The sequence below is a fragment of the Pneumocystis carinii genome (assembly GCF_001477545.1).
Source record: "Pneumocystis carinii B80 chromosome Unknown supercont1.1, whole genome shotgun sequence".
In the NCBI taxonomy this organism is placed as follows: domain Eukaryota; kingdom Fungi; phylum Ascomycota; class Pneumocystomycetes; order Pneumocystales; family Pneumocystaceae; genus Pneumocystis; species Pneumocystis carinii.
In genome coordinates, this window is record NW_017264713.1 from 133,680 (window position 1) to 152,258 (window position 18,579).

The 18,579-nt window shown below is 28.8% G+C and overlaps 7 protein-coding genes across 7 annotated transcripts; 3 read left to right on the plus strand and 4 right to left on the minus strand.

Moving 5' to 3' along the window:
• The first annotated feature begins 9 nt into the window (after positions 1 to 9).
• Positions 10 to 3,752, plus strand: T552_00057 (hypothetical protein). The gene is made up of 6 exons (XM_018368679.1): positions 10 to 396; positions 444 to 2,815; positions 2,860 to 3,150; positions 3,196 to 3,333; positions 3,388 to 3,537; positions 3,580 to 3,752. Exons 1-6 carry the CDS (start codon positions 50 to 52, stop codon positions 3,705 to 3,707), a joined length of 3,426 nt encoding a protein of 1,141 aa, XP_018227529.1. The 5' UTR covers positions 10 to 49; the 3' UTR covers positions 3,708 to 3,752.
• A 379-nt stretch (positions 3,753 to 4,131) lies between these two features.
• Positions 4,132 to 6,202, plus strand: T552_00058 (ATP-dependent RNA helicase ded1). Its single transcript, XM_018368680.1, has 3 exons — positions 4,132 to 4,241; positions 4,289 to 4,828; positions 4,878 to 6,202. Exons 1-3 carry the CDS (start codon positions 4,178 to 4,180, stop codon positions 6,155 to 6,157), a joined length of 1,884 nt encoding a protein of 627 aa, XP_018227530.1. The 5' UTR covers positions 4,132 to 4,177; the 3' UTR covers positions 6,158 to 6,202.
• Positions 6,203 to 6,934: 732 nt separating this feature from the next.
• T552_00059 (30S ribosomal protein S13) lies at positions 6,935 to 7,685 on the plus strand. The gene is made up of 3 exons (XM_018368681.1): positions 6,935 to 7,261; positions 7,307 to 7,357; positions 7,401 to 7,685. Exons 1-3 carry the CDS (start codon positions 6,981 to 6,983, stop codon positions 7,582 to 7,584), a joined length of 516 nt encoding a protein of 171 aa, XP_018227531.1. The 5' UTR covers positions 6,935 to 6,980; the 3' UTR covers positions 7,585 to 7,685.
• A 391-nt stretch (positions 7,686 to 8,076) lies between these two features.
• On the minus strand, positions 8,077 to 10,995 carry T552_00060 (hypothetical protein; the record flags this gene model as incomplete). The annotated part of the gene is made up of 9 exons (XM_018368682.1): positions 8,077 to 8,150; positions 8,200 to 8,527; positions 8,572 to 8,759; positions 8,808 to 9,284; positions 9,329 to 9,992; positions 10,040 to 10,390; positions 10,436 to 10,631; positions 10,679 to 10,867; positions 10,946 to 10,995. The coding sequence occupies 9 exons, from the start codon at positions 10,993 to 10,995 to the stop codon at positions 8,077 to 8,079; spliced, it is 2,517 nt and encodes an 838-aa protein (XP_018227532.1).
• Positions 10,996 to 11,303: 308 nt separating this feature from the next.
• Positions 11,304 to 14,194, minus strand: T552_00061 (hypothetical protein). Its single transcript, XM_018368683.1, has 6 exons — positions 14,062 to 14,194; positions 13,910 to 14,019; positions 13,719 to 13,861; positions 12,981 to 13,671; positions 12,779 to 12,933; positions 11,304 to 12,731 (listed from the first exon to the last, which is right to left on the minus strand). Exons 1-6 carry the CDS (start codon positions 14,146 to 14,148, stop codon positions 11,347 to 11,349), a joined length of 2,571 nt encoding a protein of 856 aa, XP_018227533.1. The 5' UTR covers positions 14,149 to 14,194; the 3' UTR covers positions 11,304 to 11,346.
• An 86-nt stretch (positions 14,195 to 14,280) lies between these two features.
• On the minus strand, positions 14,281 to 15,214 carry T552_00062 (hypothetical protein). The gene is made up of 3 exons (XM_018368684.1): positions 14,891 to 15,214; positions 14,635 to 14,842; positions 14,281 to 14,586 (listed from the first exon to the last, which is right to left on the minus strand). Exons 1-3 carry the CDS (start codon positions 15,167 to 15,169, stop codon positions 14,327 to 14,329), a joined length of 747 nt encoding a protein of 248 aa, XP_018227534.1. The 5' UTR covers positions 15,170 to 15,214; the 3' UTR covers positions 14,281 to 14,326.
• Positions 15,215 to 15,410: 196 nt separating this feature from the next.
• Positions 15,411 to 18,561, minus strand: T552_00063 (hypothetical protein). The gene is made up of 9 exons (XM_018368685.1): positions 18,452 to 18,561; positions 18,164 to 18,399; positions 17,946 to 18,122; positions 17,778 to 17,902; positions 17,652 to 17,732; positions 17,119 to 17,605; positions 16,889 to 17,076; positions 16,148 to 16,848; positions 15,411 to 16,101 (listed from the first exon to the last, which is right to left on the minus strand). Exons 1-9 carry the CDS (start codon positions 18,522 to 18,524, stop codon positions 15,449 to 15,451), a joined length of 2,721 nt encoding a protein of 906 aa, XP_018227535.1. The 5' UTR covers positions 18,525 to 18,561; the 3' UTR covers positions 15,411 to 15,448.
• Between the last annotated feature and the right edge of the window lie 18 nt (positions 18,562 to 18,579).

Below are 18,579 nucleotides of genomic sequence, written 5' to 3' on the forward strand. Positions count from 1 at the left end.
GTTGATATTGGTTAAATGAGTAAAAATATTATTAAGTGATAAATAAAGTATGAAGAATGAGTTAGAAATAAAGGATATGTCATTAGAAGAGGTTAATAAGGTATATGAAGACATGAGGAGTGAATCGGTAGAAAATGAGGAGCAAAAAAAGGAATTTACGGGGGAAGAAAAGGAATGTATATCATCAATGCCTAGAATGATAGAATCAGGGTTAGAATTTAAGGGAGGACATAGATTATGTGAATCATCAGTTGTTTCGGATACAACGGTATCGTCATTAGTTAATAATTTTGGAAATGATATGCATATGTTAGTTCAACAGATGATGAAAGAAAAGATATCGCTTCATACGCAGAATATGCAGCTTTGGAAAATTATTGATAAGCAACGTGCGATGTATTTAGAGATCATTTGTTGTATTAATATTATTAAATTTTATTTAGGATTCTAGAGCTTCAAAAGGATCTAGAAAAAGCATTTAAGGAAAAAAAGAAATATTATAATTTATGGACAATATTATCGAAGAGAAAAGTTTCTAATAACGTAAAGGATATGGATGCAGTGCAGGAAGTATTTCCAAAAGCCTCATCAAATTTTAATTCGACTTCGAATAAACGAGAATCGCAAAAAAAGACGATCTTAAATGAATCACATATGCCTAATACTGAGAATTCGGAATTTTCGTTATCATATTCTGAAGAGAGAAATTTCTCTATTTTAAATGATACTTTAGATGATTATTTTTTAAGCACAGCGCAACCATATCCTCAAATTCGAGATAAAACATTACCATCAATACCTCAGAGAGAAATTCAACATGGGGCTAGTGTGTTGGATCAACCGAATCCAAAAAAATCATCTAAAAGTCCTGTCTTAATGCCAAAAGAACAGGAAATTAATAGGACTTATGATCAATCAAATATTTCAATTCACACGCAATTTCCTATCTATCCAGAAGAAATACCTGCATATAAAAAGTCCAATATTACTTATAAAAATCCGGATAATAGTGCTCAAGATTTGAATACCAGTAATAATTCAAAGAATTCTGAACATGATAAATTATATTTTTCGAAATATGATGAAACAAATCAATCTTTAGAACTAAATAAGGACAATATAATGAAAAATGAAGATACCGAAATCCCGTTAATGAATTTTTCTACATCATGTAAACCAGTTTCTGCATTTACTGGGGAATCAATTGTTTCATTAAATGTATCGCAAAATTACAGGCCAAATTTAGAACAAGAATATCAATTTTTATCATCGTTAGGACAAGATAATTCAAAGCAGGATCCATCTAATAAATCTAACAAAACCAATTATTCTAGAAATCTGGAAATGAAAGTTTCTCAAGAAAATATTTTATTAAAACAAGATAATGCTAAGGCATATGAGTCTGATTTAAGCTCATCTACTTCTATTGGCCTTGCATCTAAAACTAATCCTAGCTCTCATGAAGACTATTTAGATAAAATAGGTCAAGTTTTTGATACTTTAGCATTAAATGAAGAAAACGCTGGGGGTTCTCTTTGCTTCCCATCTGGATCCAGTTTATATCTTCCTTATAACATTTCATCAATTAGTCTTAGAGTTTTAAACTCAAAGTTACGTATGGGGAAAAATAAAGAGGAAGTCTTTTTTTCAATTGGGGTTTTTCAAAATACAGACAAAAAAAAGGAACTTTGGAGAGTAGAAAAAAGTGTGCAAAAGATATTAGATTTTGATGATAAATTAAAACGTGTTTTACTTTATTGGAAAATTCCTGATATCAGTAGTCTTAATACTCAAAGTACAACTCGTGTTGATCAACGTAAGGCTTTGTTAAATCAATATTTAAAGCATATTCTTTCAGTCCCTTTAGATGAATCTGCGCACTCACTTTTAAATGACTTTTTAAACACTGATATTGAAATACAGACTAACCCTCAGGTTTTATATGGCAAACAAAATACAACTGATGATGAATATTTCAATGAATCTGATATCGGGCCATCTGATCTTATAAAAAAAGAAGGTTATTTAACTAAGCGTGGGAAGAATTTTGGGGGATGGAAATCAAGATATTTTGTCTTAGATGGCCCAATTCTTAAATATTATGAGACTCGAGATGGTATTCAATTGGGTAGTATTAGACTTTCTCAGGCTCAAATTGGTCGTCAACAATTACAAACACATTCAAATTTATCCTTTGAGTCTCATCCAGATATTTCATATGATGATAATTCTTATCGACATGCATTTTTAATTCTTGAGCCTAAAAGAAACTATTCGTCAAATTTTATTAGACATGTTTTATGTGCTAAATCAGATAAAGATTGTGATGAATGGGTCCAAGCTCTTATGCAATATGTTGATATTAATATTTCAGATAATTTTATTATGTCTAATAATGCTGAAAAGAAAGAACGCAAGTATTTTTTTAGAAAACATTCTATATTAGCAGATACATCACGTCATTCAGCATCAGTAGTTGCTAATATTAATCCATATCAAATGTTGAATAATGAATTAAAAACTACACCAGAGAATACCGAGAGTAATATTGTAAAGTTAACAGAATCTAATTATATCGAAAATAATTCATTATCTTCTCCTACAGATAATTTAAAGAAAAATATGTCTGTTGATTTTACATCAAACCTTTCAAATGATTTATTTGGTAGCTCTAAAGTCATACAAACAACAGAGAATTCATTAAATAATATGAAATCATATGAAAGTAACCCTTCTGGGAATTATGTATCTGACGAATTCTTCAAATTAGATAAAAAGTTCAAGAAAAAGGGTTTCTGGAGCTTTGTAAATAAAGGTATATAAATTTATTTTATAAGGAGTTTCTTACATACTTGATAGATGTAAAACAAAGGCCTCATGAGTCAATGTCTCATGAGTTGCAAACATCTAGTAACAATGATTTAAATACTCACACATTAAATTATAACTTTCATAGCATATTTGGAGTTCCGTTGTCTGAAGCTGTTTATATTAGCCGATTGAGTTTAGAAATAGATATAATGATACCAAGCGTGGTTTATCGTTGTATAGAATATTTAGATAATAACAATGCTGAAAAAGAAGAGGGAATATATCGCTTAAGTGGTTCAAATACAATAATTAAGTCTTTAAAAGATAGATTTAATGCAGGTTTTATTATTCCATACACTCTTACTTAGGCTAATCATTTAAAAGAGGGTGATGTCGATTTACTAAATTCAGGAAAATCTTATGATGTTCATGCTATAGCTGGTCTTCTAAAGCTTTATCTTCGTGAGCTTCCTACGAATATTTTAACAAGAGAAATGCATTCTCAGTTTTTATCATCATTGGGTTAATATAAAAAATAATCTTATATTAATAAACAACTGATCTTTTTTTTTTTAGATATCCAAGACGCTGAAAAAAGAGTCGACACTTTAAACAAACTTGTTCATTCTCTACCTGAAGAAAACTTTTGTCTTTTGCGTATTTTAATTAACCATTTATATCGAATTGTAGCTCATTCTGATCTAAACAAAATGACCTGCCATAATGGTAAATTTCTCTTATATTAGGCTTATTATTCACTCTATATAGTAGGTATCGTCTTTTCTCCTACTGTAAATATACCTGCTGGAATTTTTTCTCAATTTTTAATACATTATGATATTATTTTTGAAAATCAGACCACTTCAACTACTACTTTCACTTCTATACAACAATAATACAAACTTCCTACAAATTCACTTCTTGTTTTATTATCAAATCTTTCTTCTTTCATTCTTTATTACAAAATATTACAAAAATTCTTTTTTATCAAAAATTCGGATAAAACTTTTCTTCTTATTTCAACTACATATTAACTACTACTACTTTACATACAAAAATATTCTCTTTTCTATCTTGCAAAATTCGGCATTTCTTATTTTTGTCACTTACTTAAATCGTTCAGCATAGTTCATTCTTGGATAGGACTTCTTTCAAAAATATATAGAAGTCTATAACAAATCTTGCAAATAGTATTTTCATACTTATTTACAGCAAATCAATATATCTCTTAATAGTTTGGGCAACATATTTATTTTTGCTATTAAAAGGGTATTTAAAAGAGACAAATTTTCACGCGGCAATAAGATTTTTTTGTGAAAAAGTTAAAAAAAATTAAGAGACAATTAAGCAATAAATATAAGGAAGAATGGGTCTGAATGAGTTATCAAGCGAAAAAGAAGAGGTTACGGGAGGGTTAGTTCAGAAAATGGGTAAGTTTTTGTATAAAAAACGAATAAAAACTAATATTTTTAAATAGCTACAATAGATATTCAAGATTCGGCTAGTATTAAGAGGACGGCAACGTATGTTCCGCCTCATCTTCGTGGTAGAATAAATGGTACGAGTGATTCTCAGGGGAGTTTTGGAGGGCGGAATAGTATGTCGATGCTTAGATCATCAACATGGAATACGAGTACAGATGGGACGTATAGTTCTAGAAAGTCTAGATATGGGTGTGATTTATTTTCGTATAAAGGACAGAGTGATCAGGGTTCATGGTGGGACGGAAAACATGTTATTGGGACACGAAATCATCGTTTAGAGCGGGAACTTTTTGGGTCACAGTTTGACACGAATACGATGAGTACGGGGATTAATTTTGATAAATATGATGATATTCCTGTGGAAGTAAGTGGAACAGATGTTCCGGAGCCTATTTCAGTTTTTACGAGTCCTTTGGATCCACATCTTTTAAGTAATATTGAACTAGCGAATTATAAGAACCCGACGCCGGTTCAGAAGCATTCAATTTCTATCGTAATGAATAACCGGGATTTGATGGCATGTGCACAAACAGGTGTGTTTTTTGCATAATAAGTCTAAAATTTAATCAATATGTTAATTAGGGTCGGGTAAGACAGGAGGGTTTTTATTTCCTATCTTGTCAAAAATGTTTCAATCTGGACCGAATGATTTATCGAATCATATGGGATATACATCATATATCCGTCGAAAGGCGTATCCAATGGCATTAATTCTTGCGCCTACAAGAGAATTAGTAAGTCAAATTTATGATGAATCACGCAAATTTTCCTATCGATCGTGGGTAAAACCATGTGTTGTATACGGTGGTACGGATGTTAGTTCTCAACTACGTCAAATCGAACGTGGTTGTGATATGTTAACCGCTACACCGGGTCGTCTTGTTGATTTGATTGAACGTGGCCGTATTTCTCTTTCAAACATTAAATACCTCGTACTCGATGAAGCCGATCGTATGCTGGATATGGGTTTCGAGCCTCAGATTCGTAGGATCGTCGAAGGCGAGGATATGCCGGATGTTCAGAATCGTCAAACGTTAATGTTTTCTGCCACATTTCCTAGAGATATCCAGATTCTTGCACGGGATTTTTTGAAAGATTATGTATTTCTAAGTGTTGGAAGAGTTGGCTCAACTAGTGAGAATATTACCCAAAAAATTGAATATGTCGAAGATACGGATAAAAAATCCGTTCTTTTAGATATTTTACATACGATGCCTCGTGGAGGTCTTACATTAGTTTTCGTTGAGACTAAGAAAATGGCTGATACGCTTTCCGATTTTCTATTGAATTCCAATTTCCCAGCTACAAGTATTCATGGAGATCGAACTCAACGTGAACGAGAAAAAGCCTTAGAAATGTTTCGTGGTGGAAGAACACCGATTATGGTTGCTACGGCTGTAGCTGCCCGTGGACTTGATATTCCTAACGTAACGCATGTAATTAATTACGATTTACCTACCGATATTGATGATTATGTACATCGGATCGGACGTACGGGTCGTGCTGGAAATACTGGTATTAGTACTGCCTTTTTTAATCGTGGGAATAGAAACATTGTACGTGATTTATTAGAATTACTTAAAGAAGCGAATCAAGAAATACCATCGTTTTTGGAGAGTATTCTTAGAGAAAATAATACTATGAATTGTCGTAGCAGTACAAATACTATACGTGGTCGTCGCCGAGGAGCTGGCGCAAGGGATTATCGTAAGGTTTCTAATGAAAGCAATTGTGACGATTATTCAAATGATAATAATTATGGTTCTGTATCGAATAATTATTCCGATAAGAATTGTGGTAATGGTTATGGTTTTCAATCATATGGAAATCCATCAAAAGTAACAAATCAAAGTTGGTGGTAAAAATATGGCAGCATACAAATCATCCTTATATTCGATGTTTTTTTTTTTTGAATTTTTATTTCATCTAAGTGTTTTGCACCTACACATACGGACACTTTAATTCCATTAGCACTATTATTTCAAAAGTTTCTTCGTTAAGGCGACCTCGGTTTTTTTACTTTCATAAAGGCAATTGTACTTTTAATTGCTAGTTAATTTTCTTTTTTTTTTTTGAATACCAGTTTTTAGGTTCCTAGGCAATAATTTTTTGTTCAATATATATTTACATATAAGATTATAATTTATTAATATTTTTAACAAGGAATTGGAAACGGGTTGTATTAAAACACTTGGAAAACATCTTTCAATTTATATTTCAACAACTTAATATTATCTATACAAGCATGAAAGGAAGCATCTGGTTGATATCTATATCGGTTATTTTGTTTTTGTTTTTTCTACTTGTTTCCTTTTATGATAAAATAGAATACTTTGTTGCCTAGAGTGTATTTATCTTTCTTTGTTTAATGTTTCTTAATTTGCTTAATATATTTAAATTTAATTCATTTGTTATTCTCTAAGTCCACTACTAATTTAAAAAAAATATAGTAATTAATAAAAAAGACTCTGGATACATATAAATTTGATTATTTCATATTGAAATCTTATTATATCAATAAATAACTGGGAATATCTTTTATTTGCCTTTTCATACTAGGAAAATCTTTGGTGTAGAAAAACTAAGTCTTTAAACCCCAGGAACTATATTAAACTTAAATAAAAAGCTCTATATTTTATTGGGATTCTATCAGATCATATTATCCTTTTTTTAAGGGCTTAAAATATGGTACTTCTTTTAGGAGTTTCTTTACCAGATCATAAACCATTAAGAATTGCATTAACTACATTTTATGGTATTGGTTATTATACATCATCAAGAATTATGGCATCATTATCAATACATAAAACGGCAACAGTTGGATCATTAACAGAAGAACAACTTGTTGCACTTTCACATAAACTTGGTACATTTGTTTTAGAAAATGATCTGCGTAGAAAAGTGCAGAAGAATATTATGCATTATAAAACAATTGGTAGTTATGTTGGTAGAAGACATTCTATGGGGTATGTTTAAATATTTTATTATGTATAATATTTTAAAAAGTAAAGATATCCAGTTCATGGACAAAGAACAAGAACTAATGCAAAAACAGCAAGAAGGTATGTTTTTTAACAGAGATATTAAGTTGATTAATTAATTTAGATTAAACCGTATTGACAGACGTCAATTTTGTACATTTTTTTTTTGTTCTCAAGAAAACAAGCAATTTAATGATAATCTAATGAGAATTTCATGGGCTAATATAAAAAATATTTTTATTTTATGGGAAAGATTCTGGTCTATAGGTTTTTTTAGTTTTTATTTAAAAAAAATCAAGTTTTTTTAGATAAAATATGTGTAAATAGGATTAAATTTTTTTTAAATGATCTAACACTTAAGGTCTGAATTAGTAGAGTAAATTGATATAGAAATATTTATATGGATGGGTATTATATATAAAATGCTGATACTTGAATTTTAAAAGAAATCTAAAGAATGAATAATAATAAAAGAATGTTTGATACACATCTTTATTTAAGTGTCCATGTGATTTCTATATTTTGCTAATAAGAACAAAAAATCATGAAATATACTTTTATAGAGCTATCTACAATAATAATTGCATTGGTGTTTATAATTTTTTAATTATAACTTACTTAAATATTTACAAGTCGCAAATCTAGCGACAAATATTCATAAAGATTTCAGAAAAATAGATATTATAGGTATAAACAAGATGACTATTAACTTCTAATGGAAACTAGAATAAGGTTGTTTAAGAAAAAGTGTGCTTAATAACGAGAGAACTAGATTGATGATTTGAAACAGATGTTTGCAGTCAATGTTGGTTAAGAGATGCAAGATGTCTGGATTCAACAGGAATTTCATTTTGATCAGAATCAGAACAATGTGCTAAAGAAAATATCAGAAAGTTAATATATATTTTTTAAAAAAAAAAAACCTGTTTGTTGGATATTTTGTACTTGTGTACGTTGTGCTTGTAATAATTGTTGTCGTTGAATGACCAATTGTTGCATTTGTTCTTGTGATAAACGAACACCTGGTGGTAATCTCAGAATTGGTGTAGCTCCAGTCGGATTTACTAGTGTTTGACTAGGTATAGAAGGATGAACTGAATGATTAAACCTTAAACCATTGACCATTTCAGGAATAGTATGTGATGCATTTTGTACGCGATTTTGTAGGTTTATTTGAGCATTTACAGATTGCATCTGAGCCATCTGTTGCGAAGCAGAATTAATTTCAGGAAAACTGGATCTTCCAGATGACTATTTATATCAGTTTAATTTCTTATGTAGATAAATATTATTACCCTAGCTTGATTTTGTAATGCAAGGGCGACAACTGCATTTCTTTGTCGAATACATGCCTGAGTAATAACTTGATCTCGCTCATGCTTAAGTCGAGAAAGATCTAATGGTGTTGGTGCAACTATAGGAGGCTTATGAGGTAATCCATGTGTATCATGAACTGAAGTATTTACTTTTTTAGACGGAGCTACTATAATAATAAGATAAGAAAAGTTATATTTGAGAGCAAAATATATACCATTCAATTTTTGAGAAACTTCTCTTTTTTTCATAGTTTTTCTTATAGCATCAAACATATTAAATTGATGTTGTCGTTTAAATCTGCAGTTTAGTGGATTCTTTGCAACATCTTTCTTTGAATGCATTATTCCTCCATAATTATTTGATTTTGAATTTTTCAAAAGAGGTTCAAGTTTTGCATATGCTGTTTTAGCATAAGGACCAACAAAAATAACATTCGAAGCATGAGGATCTAATTGAGCCCATCGCTCAAAACAGTCCCATGCAGTCTTTTTTTCTGCTGGAGAAATCCACTTTATTGACGGTGTTAAAGTTTGAGCAACAAATTCCCAATTAAACTGATATTTAGGAAGATATGTCATTAAGAGGTTATCTTCATCTGGATTCCATATTGGCTTACGATTTTCAGGATTTAATGGAATATTAGGAGGACGCAATTGTGAAGGATATGCTGATTTCTTTCGTGTAGTTGATGCTAATAAATATTAATAAAAAACAATGAAAAAATATCATAATTACGAGAATTAGAAAGAGAAAACTCATTAATCAGAATTCTTTGTTTATCAGAAATATCATCAGTATCTATAGATGCTTCTCGTTTTCTCTTTTTAAAAAACTTGTCTGAATTAGATATTTTAATATGTGATTGCGTATATTTTGAAAGCGGAATAATCTTCATTTCATCTAATGGATCATAATATAATGTATCCTCAGGTACAGGAGGCCGGTAAACAGGAAGATCAGGTAATACTGTATTTGAAGCATGCAAAATATTTGAAAAAGTAGCGACGATTTTATCCGGAGGAATTTCCAATAATTGAACAGCATTTTCTATAATAAATAAAGGAGATGAATGTAATGTAAAGATATTTTCAGAAGAAACATTTTTCATTTCAAATTCGGTATCACTAAAACTTTTATTCTTATTATTCTTATTGTCCTTATTAACTAAATTTTCTGATAAATCCATATCATTTTTAGAAAAATAAAATGGAGCGTTACAATCGATTACATTATATTTTTCATTTTTTGAAAGCGATGTATACGGTTTACTTAAATTCGGTTGAAAACAAATGTCTGATTTAGTTTTTAATCTATGCCAATCCATTATCCAATTAGCTATTTGTTTGGCTAAAACTATTTTCCATTTTCTTTCCTCTTTAAAATCTGCCTGTAACCATCTCTAAATTTATTTTTAACAAATGTTAGAAAGATTATATAAGAAAATACCATCTCATCTAACATAAAATCCCAATGTGCTTTTAACCTAGATGGTGTTTTTTGTTTTATCATTTGTCGAAAACTCCATAAATTATTTTCTTTTAACTTGTTAATACGTTCAAGAACTTTTATAAATTTTGTTTCGATTATTGCAGTATTCCAATCCTTTGTAACAATTATTTTATTTGAAGTTTGAATAAGCTTATAAATCGGCATAGAAGATGTTTGTATTAACCATGATAATAAATCAGTGTTGCTAGCTTTATTTTGCTTATAACTCGGAGAATGTCTCGGTACATGCATAGGAAAATAGTCCGAGCTTTGTACAGATGGCTCAATTGATGTATATGGAATAGGTGGCTAATCAAAAATTAAATTCCAATAATTATATCAAAATTCGAATACTTTTAATTCTTCTTCAACAACTTTATCCTTTGAAATACTAGGAGAATCACATATCTCTGTTTTTTCAGGATTCTCTGGAAGAGGTTCGACAAAAGGTGTTTGAGTAACATCAGGTGTCCCACTTTCTTTTGATGAAGCTAAATCTTCTTGTGAAAAAATATAGCTCTGAAGAGTAGATTCATCAAATATTAAACCACTAAATCTCCGTAAATTGATATTAAATGAAATATTTGGATAAAAGACTTTTGAAGACTATTTTTAAGCAAAAACGTTTTTAATTCATCAGATGAAGTTATTTTTTCACAGATACCCACACTAATATCTGGAAAATACTTCTCAAGAGAAGATAATATAAAAAGTTCTGTTAATAACTCCTTCTGTCGCAATTCAATCTCTTTCTTCAACTCAATCTTCTCCTCAAGAATCTCCTTGCTAAATGAAGCATTAGGTCCTGTTCAAAAAAACCCATACATGTAGAATAACATGTATAACCTAAAGGACTCAATATACCTCGTATCTAACTCGAACTTTTTCTCATTTTTAGATAAATCTATTGACATTGCTTTTTCATAAAAATATCGCTCAAAAATCAATCAAATTTTCTGCTTCAAAAACGTTTCTCCATTCTTCCATATTCCTTAAATAATTTATTATGTTTTTAGTATTTTATCTCCTCATCTTTACCCATTTTATAGATTTTATATCATTTCTATGTTTTTTAATCGTCCGTCCAAAAATTTTATAGTAAAACCCACCATATATAATAAGTTGAATATATATAAAAATAATGATTGAATAATGAAGAAAAAAACAGAAAATGATAAGAATACCATGAGTATGTATCTAAAAAATGTAAATAAGTATAAATAATAAAAAAAAAAAGAAAAAGAAAGTCGATATATGTAAATATTTTAAATTTTATAAATAATATTATTAGAAATCATGATTTTGTTTTGTTCTGATAATTTATTTAATGCAGCCATAGCTTCACTAGAAGTGAAGAGTTTTTGTTGTGGTAGTTCTTTGTTGATTTCAGATAATAAATCGTTAAAATTTGCATATTCATCTTTGAATAAAGGTGTAGTGATGAGATGTGCTAATTTAGAAGAGAAAAAGGAGAATCTGGAAGGAGATATGACTTGTTGTATAGATAGATTTTGTTGGGTATTGTCTTTAGAAAGGCTATCATGATGAATTTGAGATTGTGTATATAATGATTGAGTTGATCCCCAAGAAACTTCAGTTTCTTGCTGTGATTCTTGTTGTATATTTCTGTTGGTAGGTTCTTCTGTATAATCTGTTATATGAATATCATTTATATCAGGCATTGGAATATCATCATCAGTATGTTGCATTATAGGAACATGTTTAGTTGATTTTAATTGAGATTCTGTATTGTTTTCATCGATTTCTTCACATTCATTATCATCGCTTTCACTATCTTGAGTTTTTTGAAGTCGACGTCGTTTTCGTCGTTCATCTTTGACAATTTCTTTAAATAAGGAATATCTGAGAATTTCTTCAGCAACATAAGCATCCTTTTCTTCAACCTTTTGAGATAATCTAACTTTGGCGTGTGCAGTTGATAAACGGATAAGTGTTTCTAATGTTCGTGCAGTTATCGGTGATGTTTTACGCTGATTAGCTCCCAATTCATCATTTCTTAAAGCGCTATAAGTAGCTATAATATAATCCGCAGCCTTTTTTGTAAGTACAGGTTTTATTCGAGTTTTTGCGTATTGAATGTATTTCTTTAAAAAAGAAATACTTAAAACTTCTTTTTTTTTTGATTTTTCTTCAGTAGAACAATTGTTGTAGAATATTTGATTCATTTTTTCATAAATTAAACTATCAGCCCCCAGATTGCTTTCTGTACCTATTGATAAATTTTTTTCATATTTATCTGATACAGGAACACCTTCTTCAGCACCAGGTGCTAAATAACGATGCATACGCAATACATGTTCAGAAATAGAACGGTCACGAGCCTCATCAATATCATCTGTAATAACAAATAAAAGATCGAATCGAGACAACAAAGAATCAGGTAAGGCAATATTTCGATGAGGATCTTTATGAGGATCGTATTGGCCATAAACAGGATTTGCAGCTGCAATAACACTGCATCTTGCATTAAGAGAAGTGTGAATCCCTGCTTTTGCTATTGTAACAGTCTGCTGTTCCATAACTTCATGAATTGCAATACGATCAATATCAGACATTTTATCGAATTCATCAATACATATAACCCCACGATCTGCTAATACCATAGCACCTGCTTCAAGACGACGTTCTCCTATTCAAATTTTAATAATTATAATAATGAAAATAAATATAATATACCTGTTTCTTTATCAGTCGTAACTGCAGCTGTCAATCCCACGCCAGAAGAACCTCTTCCAGTAGTAGCAATAGCTAATGGAACAGTGTTTACAATAAAACGAAGCATTTGGGATTTTGCTGTAGATGGATCACCTACCATTAAAATATTGATGTCACTAATATAATATTACTTTTATGAAAAAATATAACAAATTACCAATACCCTCTAATATGTGTTCCATTATCAAGATTTTTTTCAATTCCTCCAAGCAACAAAAGAAGAACTGCCTTTTTAACGTATTCATACTCAAAAATACTTGGGGCAAGAGACCGAGAAAGTAATTCAAATATGTTTTTTTTTTTAGAAAGTTTATTAATATTTCGTATATCTGTATCCGTAATATCTATCTGTGCAATACCCCCATTTGCCTTAGAGGATAAAAGAATCAAATTATTTGCAATAATAAGTGTTCGAAAGGTAGAACTTGATGATGCACTTCTATTTCCTAAAGCCCTATAAAGACCTACTAATTGAATGCGATCTCCAGGTTTTACACAATCCACTAAGTCGTCGTCCATAACTACATCAATACTTCTTGGCAACTGTCCTGCAGGTGCTCTTTCAGGCATCTCTTGAATAGAAATTGTTTGATGATCACGATAAACAGAATATCCAAATTCTGTAGTTAAAGGATTTCCATTTTCATCTTGCGTAGGATAAATACTAGATGATGGTATTTCATTACCTATAGTCGTAATATCTCTATATTCATGATAATGAAAAAGCTTCGTTTTTTCACAATAGTGAACTGATTTCACTACTTTTGGACGTACAAGTGAACAACGCGTAACAATTCCTTCAAGACAAACAAGTTTACCCAAATGTTGAGCACGAATCGTACGTGGACTTAGATCTAAAAAAGAAAATCTAAGATCAAACCCATAAACAAAAAAAATATACGTTGATCACCAAACGATCCAATCAACCCAACATAAAACAAAACATCGTCCACTTTGTGCTTATTAATATCTCTTATTGTTAAAACTACATCTTTTAATGCCTTATTGAACGGCGGTAAATATTCTGATGGCTCATTTAATAACCTCATTAAAAGCTCAATAAATATGCTAAAAAATTCCTTTAAAAGATACCCATCTGCAAGTTCACGGTTGTAGTCTCTAATATCATCAATATTTACGATTAATCGTCGCTGATCAATGTGAAGCATACGTTTGATTGCTTCATGATAATTTACAACGTTCTTGATCATTTATTAACCTTTTTAAAAAAAAAAAAAACCTACTGGATCATCCAATCTATTATCCAAGTATTCCTGCCATGTTCTTACCCTATCATTGAATAATTGATCTGGTAAAATTGGTAAATCCATTTTCTTGAATTTTTACAGTCGATGATCTAGTATCAAGATATATAAAAAGAAAAAAATATAGCCGCCTTATTAAAATATGATAGTAATGAATATGTTTTGAAATATTTATATTGAAAATGTGTTTTTTTTGAAAAAAAAAAGGAAAATTTTTAACATGAAATATTGTAATGAATTTCTTTTATAAAGACATTGATAAATTAGATGTTTGTAATGAATTCTCTTTTTGAAGTTGTCTGATAGCTCTTTCTAAATGTATTTTAAAATCTTTGTTGTCAATAATTCTTGATATAGTAGAAATTTTAGCAGTATTTAGAAGAAAATCATCATGAGTAGTATTTTGTAGAGTATTTCCATATACATTTTCAAGAGATGATAATGCAGATAGATGAAAAAGATTATTTTTTAAAAGATATTTAAGATGTTGTGCACCATGAAATGCTAAAAAAGAATTATAATAAATATTGAATAATAATCATTCGATATTACCTTTCCAATGAGAATACGCCCTATAAAGTAAATAAAAACCAGGTATATTAGGAATAATTGGTATTAATGCCATTGGAAGTGTAAATGGTGTTCCAATTATAGAAAAAATCATCCATCGTTTATGAAATAATGCTCTTCGTTCTACCAGATCAGATATAGTAAATATAGCTTTTTCAGGTCCAATAGATGTGGGATAGTGTACCGTAACCTTGTTTCATTAGAAATCCCTCTTTCTCTATTATTTGGTATATTATACTTTATATTGTGTCGATCCTGTTCTTTGAATCTGATCTACATTTTTTCGAGATGGAATATTTCTAAGACTCCATTCTTCATAAGGAAGACCATCTATTATCCTATTCCCAAAGCTTACAAGCCTTTTTTTCCATTTTATCTCTGATTGTCCCCAGTTTTTCCAAAGATCTCCAATTTTATTTGTAAATTTATCAATTAATGATGGCTTAGAATGAATAGAAATTTGATGACAATATAAGAAAAAGCGGTTTCTTGTTATAGGAATAACAAATAACTTCATTCTATCCCATTAAAACCATATATATAACTTTTTTTGATTTTGTAGGTTAAGAATCCTCGTACAAAAAACAATATAATCTAAATATAATTTAATAAGAACAAAGTTTTATTAGTATACCTAGCATGAATATAATATTGTTTGTTTATTATGTATTTGTTGAAAAAAAAATCGAAAAAGTTTATGCATAAAGAATATGTTAATAAAGTTGAATATATATTCTATTTTTTTTGAAATGATAAGAGAAAAAAGAGAATTGAATAAGAATCCCAAGATAGAATATTAGAAGTATTTTTTTGTATCAAAAAAAGCAATAAGATCTGTATAAATACCCTTATTTTTAGATAAATCAAGAATTTTTTGAATAAATTTAGTAATTTGTTCAATAAGAGAATGAAATAATGTATTTGTAATAAGAATGAGTGAGTCTTTGTCTATAATATTAGAATGAAATTGAAATTGAAAAAATGTTTTTGAAAATTCAAGAATGATTGAAAAAATATTTGTAATAATATTAGCCAGAGATGATTGAGATGATGTAAGAAAACAAGAAAAATGCATCTGATCAAGTATTTCTAAATGAAAATGAGTTAAAGAAGTAAGAGTAAAATGTGATAAATTTAATTCAATATCTTTAAAATATTTCTTTAACTTTTGATAATTTGATGATAATGAAATATAAAAAATATAAGAGAAAAGAGCATGAATGAAGTGATAAGCATGAAGACGAAATCCTAATGTTATTTTAAAATAATTTGTCATTTTTTTATTTGCCTTAATTCCAAATAGTTTTATAATAATATCATTAATTCGTATAAGCCGTAGCAAAAATTTAGTCAATTGATTATATTTATCTAAACAAGAGTCCGTTATAATCTCATCTAAGGGAAACGTTGGAGTATAAACGATTTTTAGGAAATCTAGTGCTTCAATATCTATAAAATTCTTAATAAAATATATAATAAAATATTAAGAGTTAACTGTAAGGATCTTCTATTCCTTTATATTCTGATTCAGTCATTTCTTCAATTGAAAAACTTAATCCTCCCATTAAAATGCTTTCTGTTCCAAATTCCTGTTTACTTAGAAAAAATTTTGATCCAAAACTATCAAATAAAACAGTTTGAAGTGCTATAGTTAATTCAGTAGGTCTAGGTGGCCATTTTCCTTTAAGTCTTGATTTGCAATTTAATTCTAATGAATATTTATTATATTCCAATGTAGAACCAAATAAAGCATATGAAAGTTTTAATATAAAAAGTCCATCATTAAATAATTTTGCCTTCCAAAGCAATGATAAATGCCGTTTTAATCCAATATTTTTAAGAAACAGTTTTACAAGTGAATTGTTAACTAAATTTGATTGAATTGACAATGGAATTATAAAACAATGTATAGGTATTATATCAATTGGAACTATATCTTCCGAAAAACATGATTCATTTATATTTTTATCAAGTGATGATATATTATTTTCAATTTCACTTTCAAAAATATTAATTGATTTTTTAATTGAATCCATAATTTTTTGCTTTGAATATTCAAAAAAATCCAATTTAAATTTCTCATCAGATTTCTCTAACTCCTTTGAATCAGTTATTTCATTATAATCATTTGGATTTTCAAATTTCTCAATTTCAATCATTACAGCTTTTTTATACATATTTATTTGATCAATTAAGCTAAAAATATCAATTGATTGAATAACATAGAAATCCTTACTTATTTATATTTTCCCATTTAAATTTCCATTCTAATTGAATACTTGTTTCACATACTTCTCTATTATAAAATACTCTACATAAAGGATGATTAGGTTGAATTTTATAAAGAAGCCTAATAGCCTTTCCTGTGTTATAAGCATCTTCAAAAAATGATTTTGGAAGATAAAGACAACTTATATCATCCATCTTATTTTGTTAATTAAATTAATATATCAATAAAAATAGTACCTCAAAGTATTCATTTAAATTTATATTATTTTTAACATAAGAAATATCAGTTTCATGAATAAAAAATCCAGATTTTTTATTCTTCCATATTTTTTCATTGTTAGGTGTTATTTTTTGTAAACCAATCCATTGTTCTAATGTCTCTAACCATGATTGACTTGAACATTTAAGTAAATATTTAGAAATTAATGAAATATTCCCTGTATTTATATGAAAATGTTCATATGCAAATGTATAAAGTGCGTTTAATAATTCAATTCCTTGTTTTATTTCTAGAAAAGGTGGTTTAGGAAAGTTTTCTAAATCTCTAAAACAAAATTTCGCCAATTTCCTTAAATTTTCTTCAATATATTCGTATTTATGAATAAATCTCAATAATAATGAAGGTTTTTTAATATTATTCAGCTCAGTGACCAAAATACCATTATACTCTTTCAATATTTCTGTTATACATGAAACAAATGCCAGAACACATGAATCATAATTCCTAAAAATCGTAAACTAATATATATTAACTGATCATTTAGTATTACAATGCATTTTTCTCAATATCTTCTTTAAAAACTTGAAGTCTATATGTATGTGTACCAATACTCATGAAAAAATTAATTATACTAATTCAATTATTTTTTCATTATATAAACATCATAAAATCTTACTCTTTAGTCGTTTCTTTTGTAAATCCTGTAATTCTTAAATTCTCAATCAATAAAGAAAATCTTAAATGTTTCTTGTCCCTAATAAAAAGTGATGATGACTCCCCAAGTGAAAGCAATATAAGTACCTTTTTTTCTTTAATTATACTTCCATTTTCATACATCACTTACTTCATATATTAAAAATGATTCTACCATCACTCCTGCTTCATTTGGTGAATAAATATGATTCAATTCCTTTGCTAAAAAAATATCAAACACTTTCATAGGTTTCTCCGTCATAAACGGGTTCCTGTATGGATTCGAATTCGCTTCTTTGAACTTATCCCATGTAATCTCTTTACAATACTTCTCTAATTAACATAATATTTAAAAATATCCTTTTTTACTGATAAAATACTCTCTTCTTGCCAAATATCATCCAAATACTCTTTTTTACAAATAAGACATTCCTCTTTGCTTCTTTCTAGACTCTCAATGCCTTTCTCTTTCATATTATTCTCTGACATCTTCCTCATTACGACACTCAAAATCATGTCTGAACCAAAGAGTTCTTTCCCATATAATGGATCAAAAACAACATTCCGTCCATTATTTTTAATATTATTAAATATATTTATGCTTTCTATGCCCTTATTTAGACTGGCTGTCTGATAATCATGAAAAAAAGTTTGCACCTTTAATGTCTATTTTCTTGACCAATTTTCCTTCTTTTTCAATTCTTTTTTCGACTTCTTCCATTTTAAACATCTGCAAATATTTTTATCTAAATATATATGTGTTTTTCTGCTTTTTTTATCCTCTT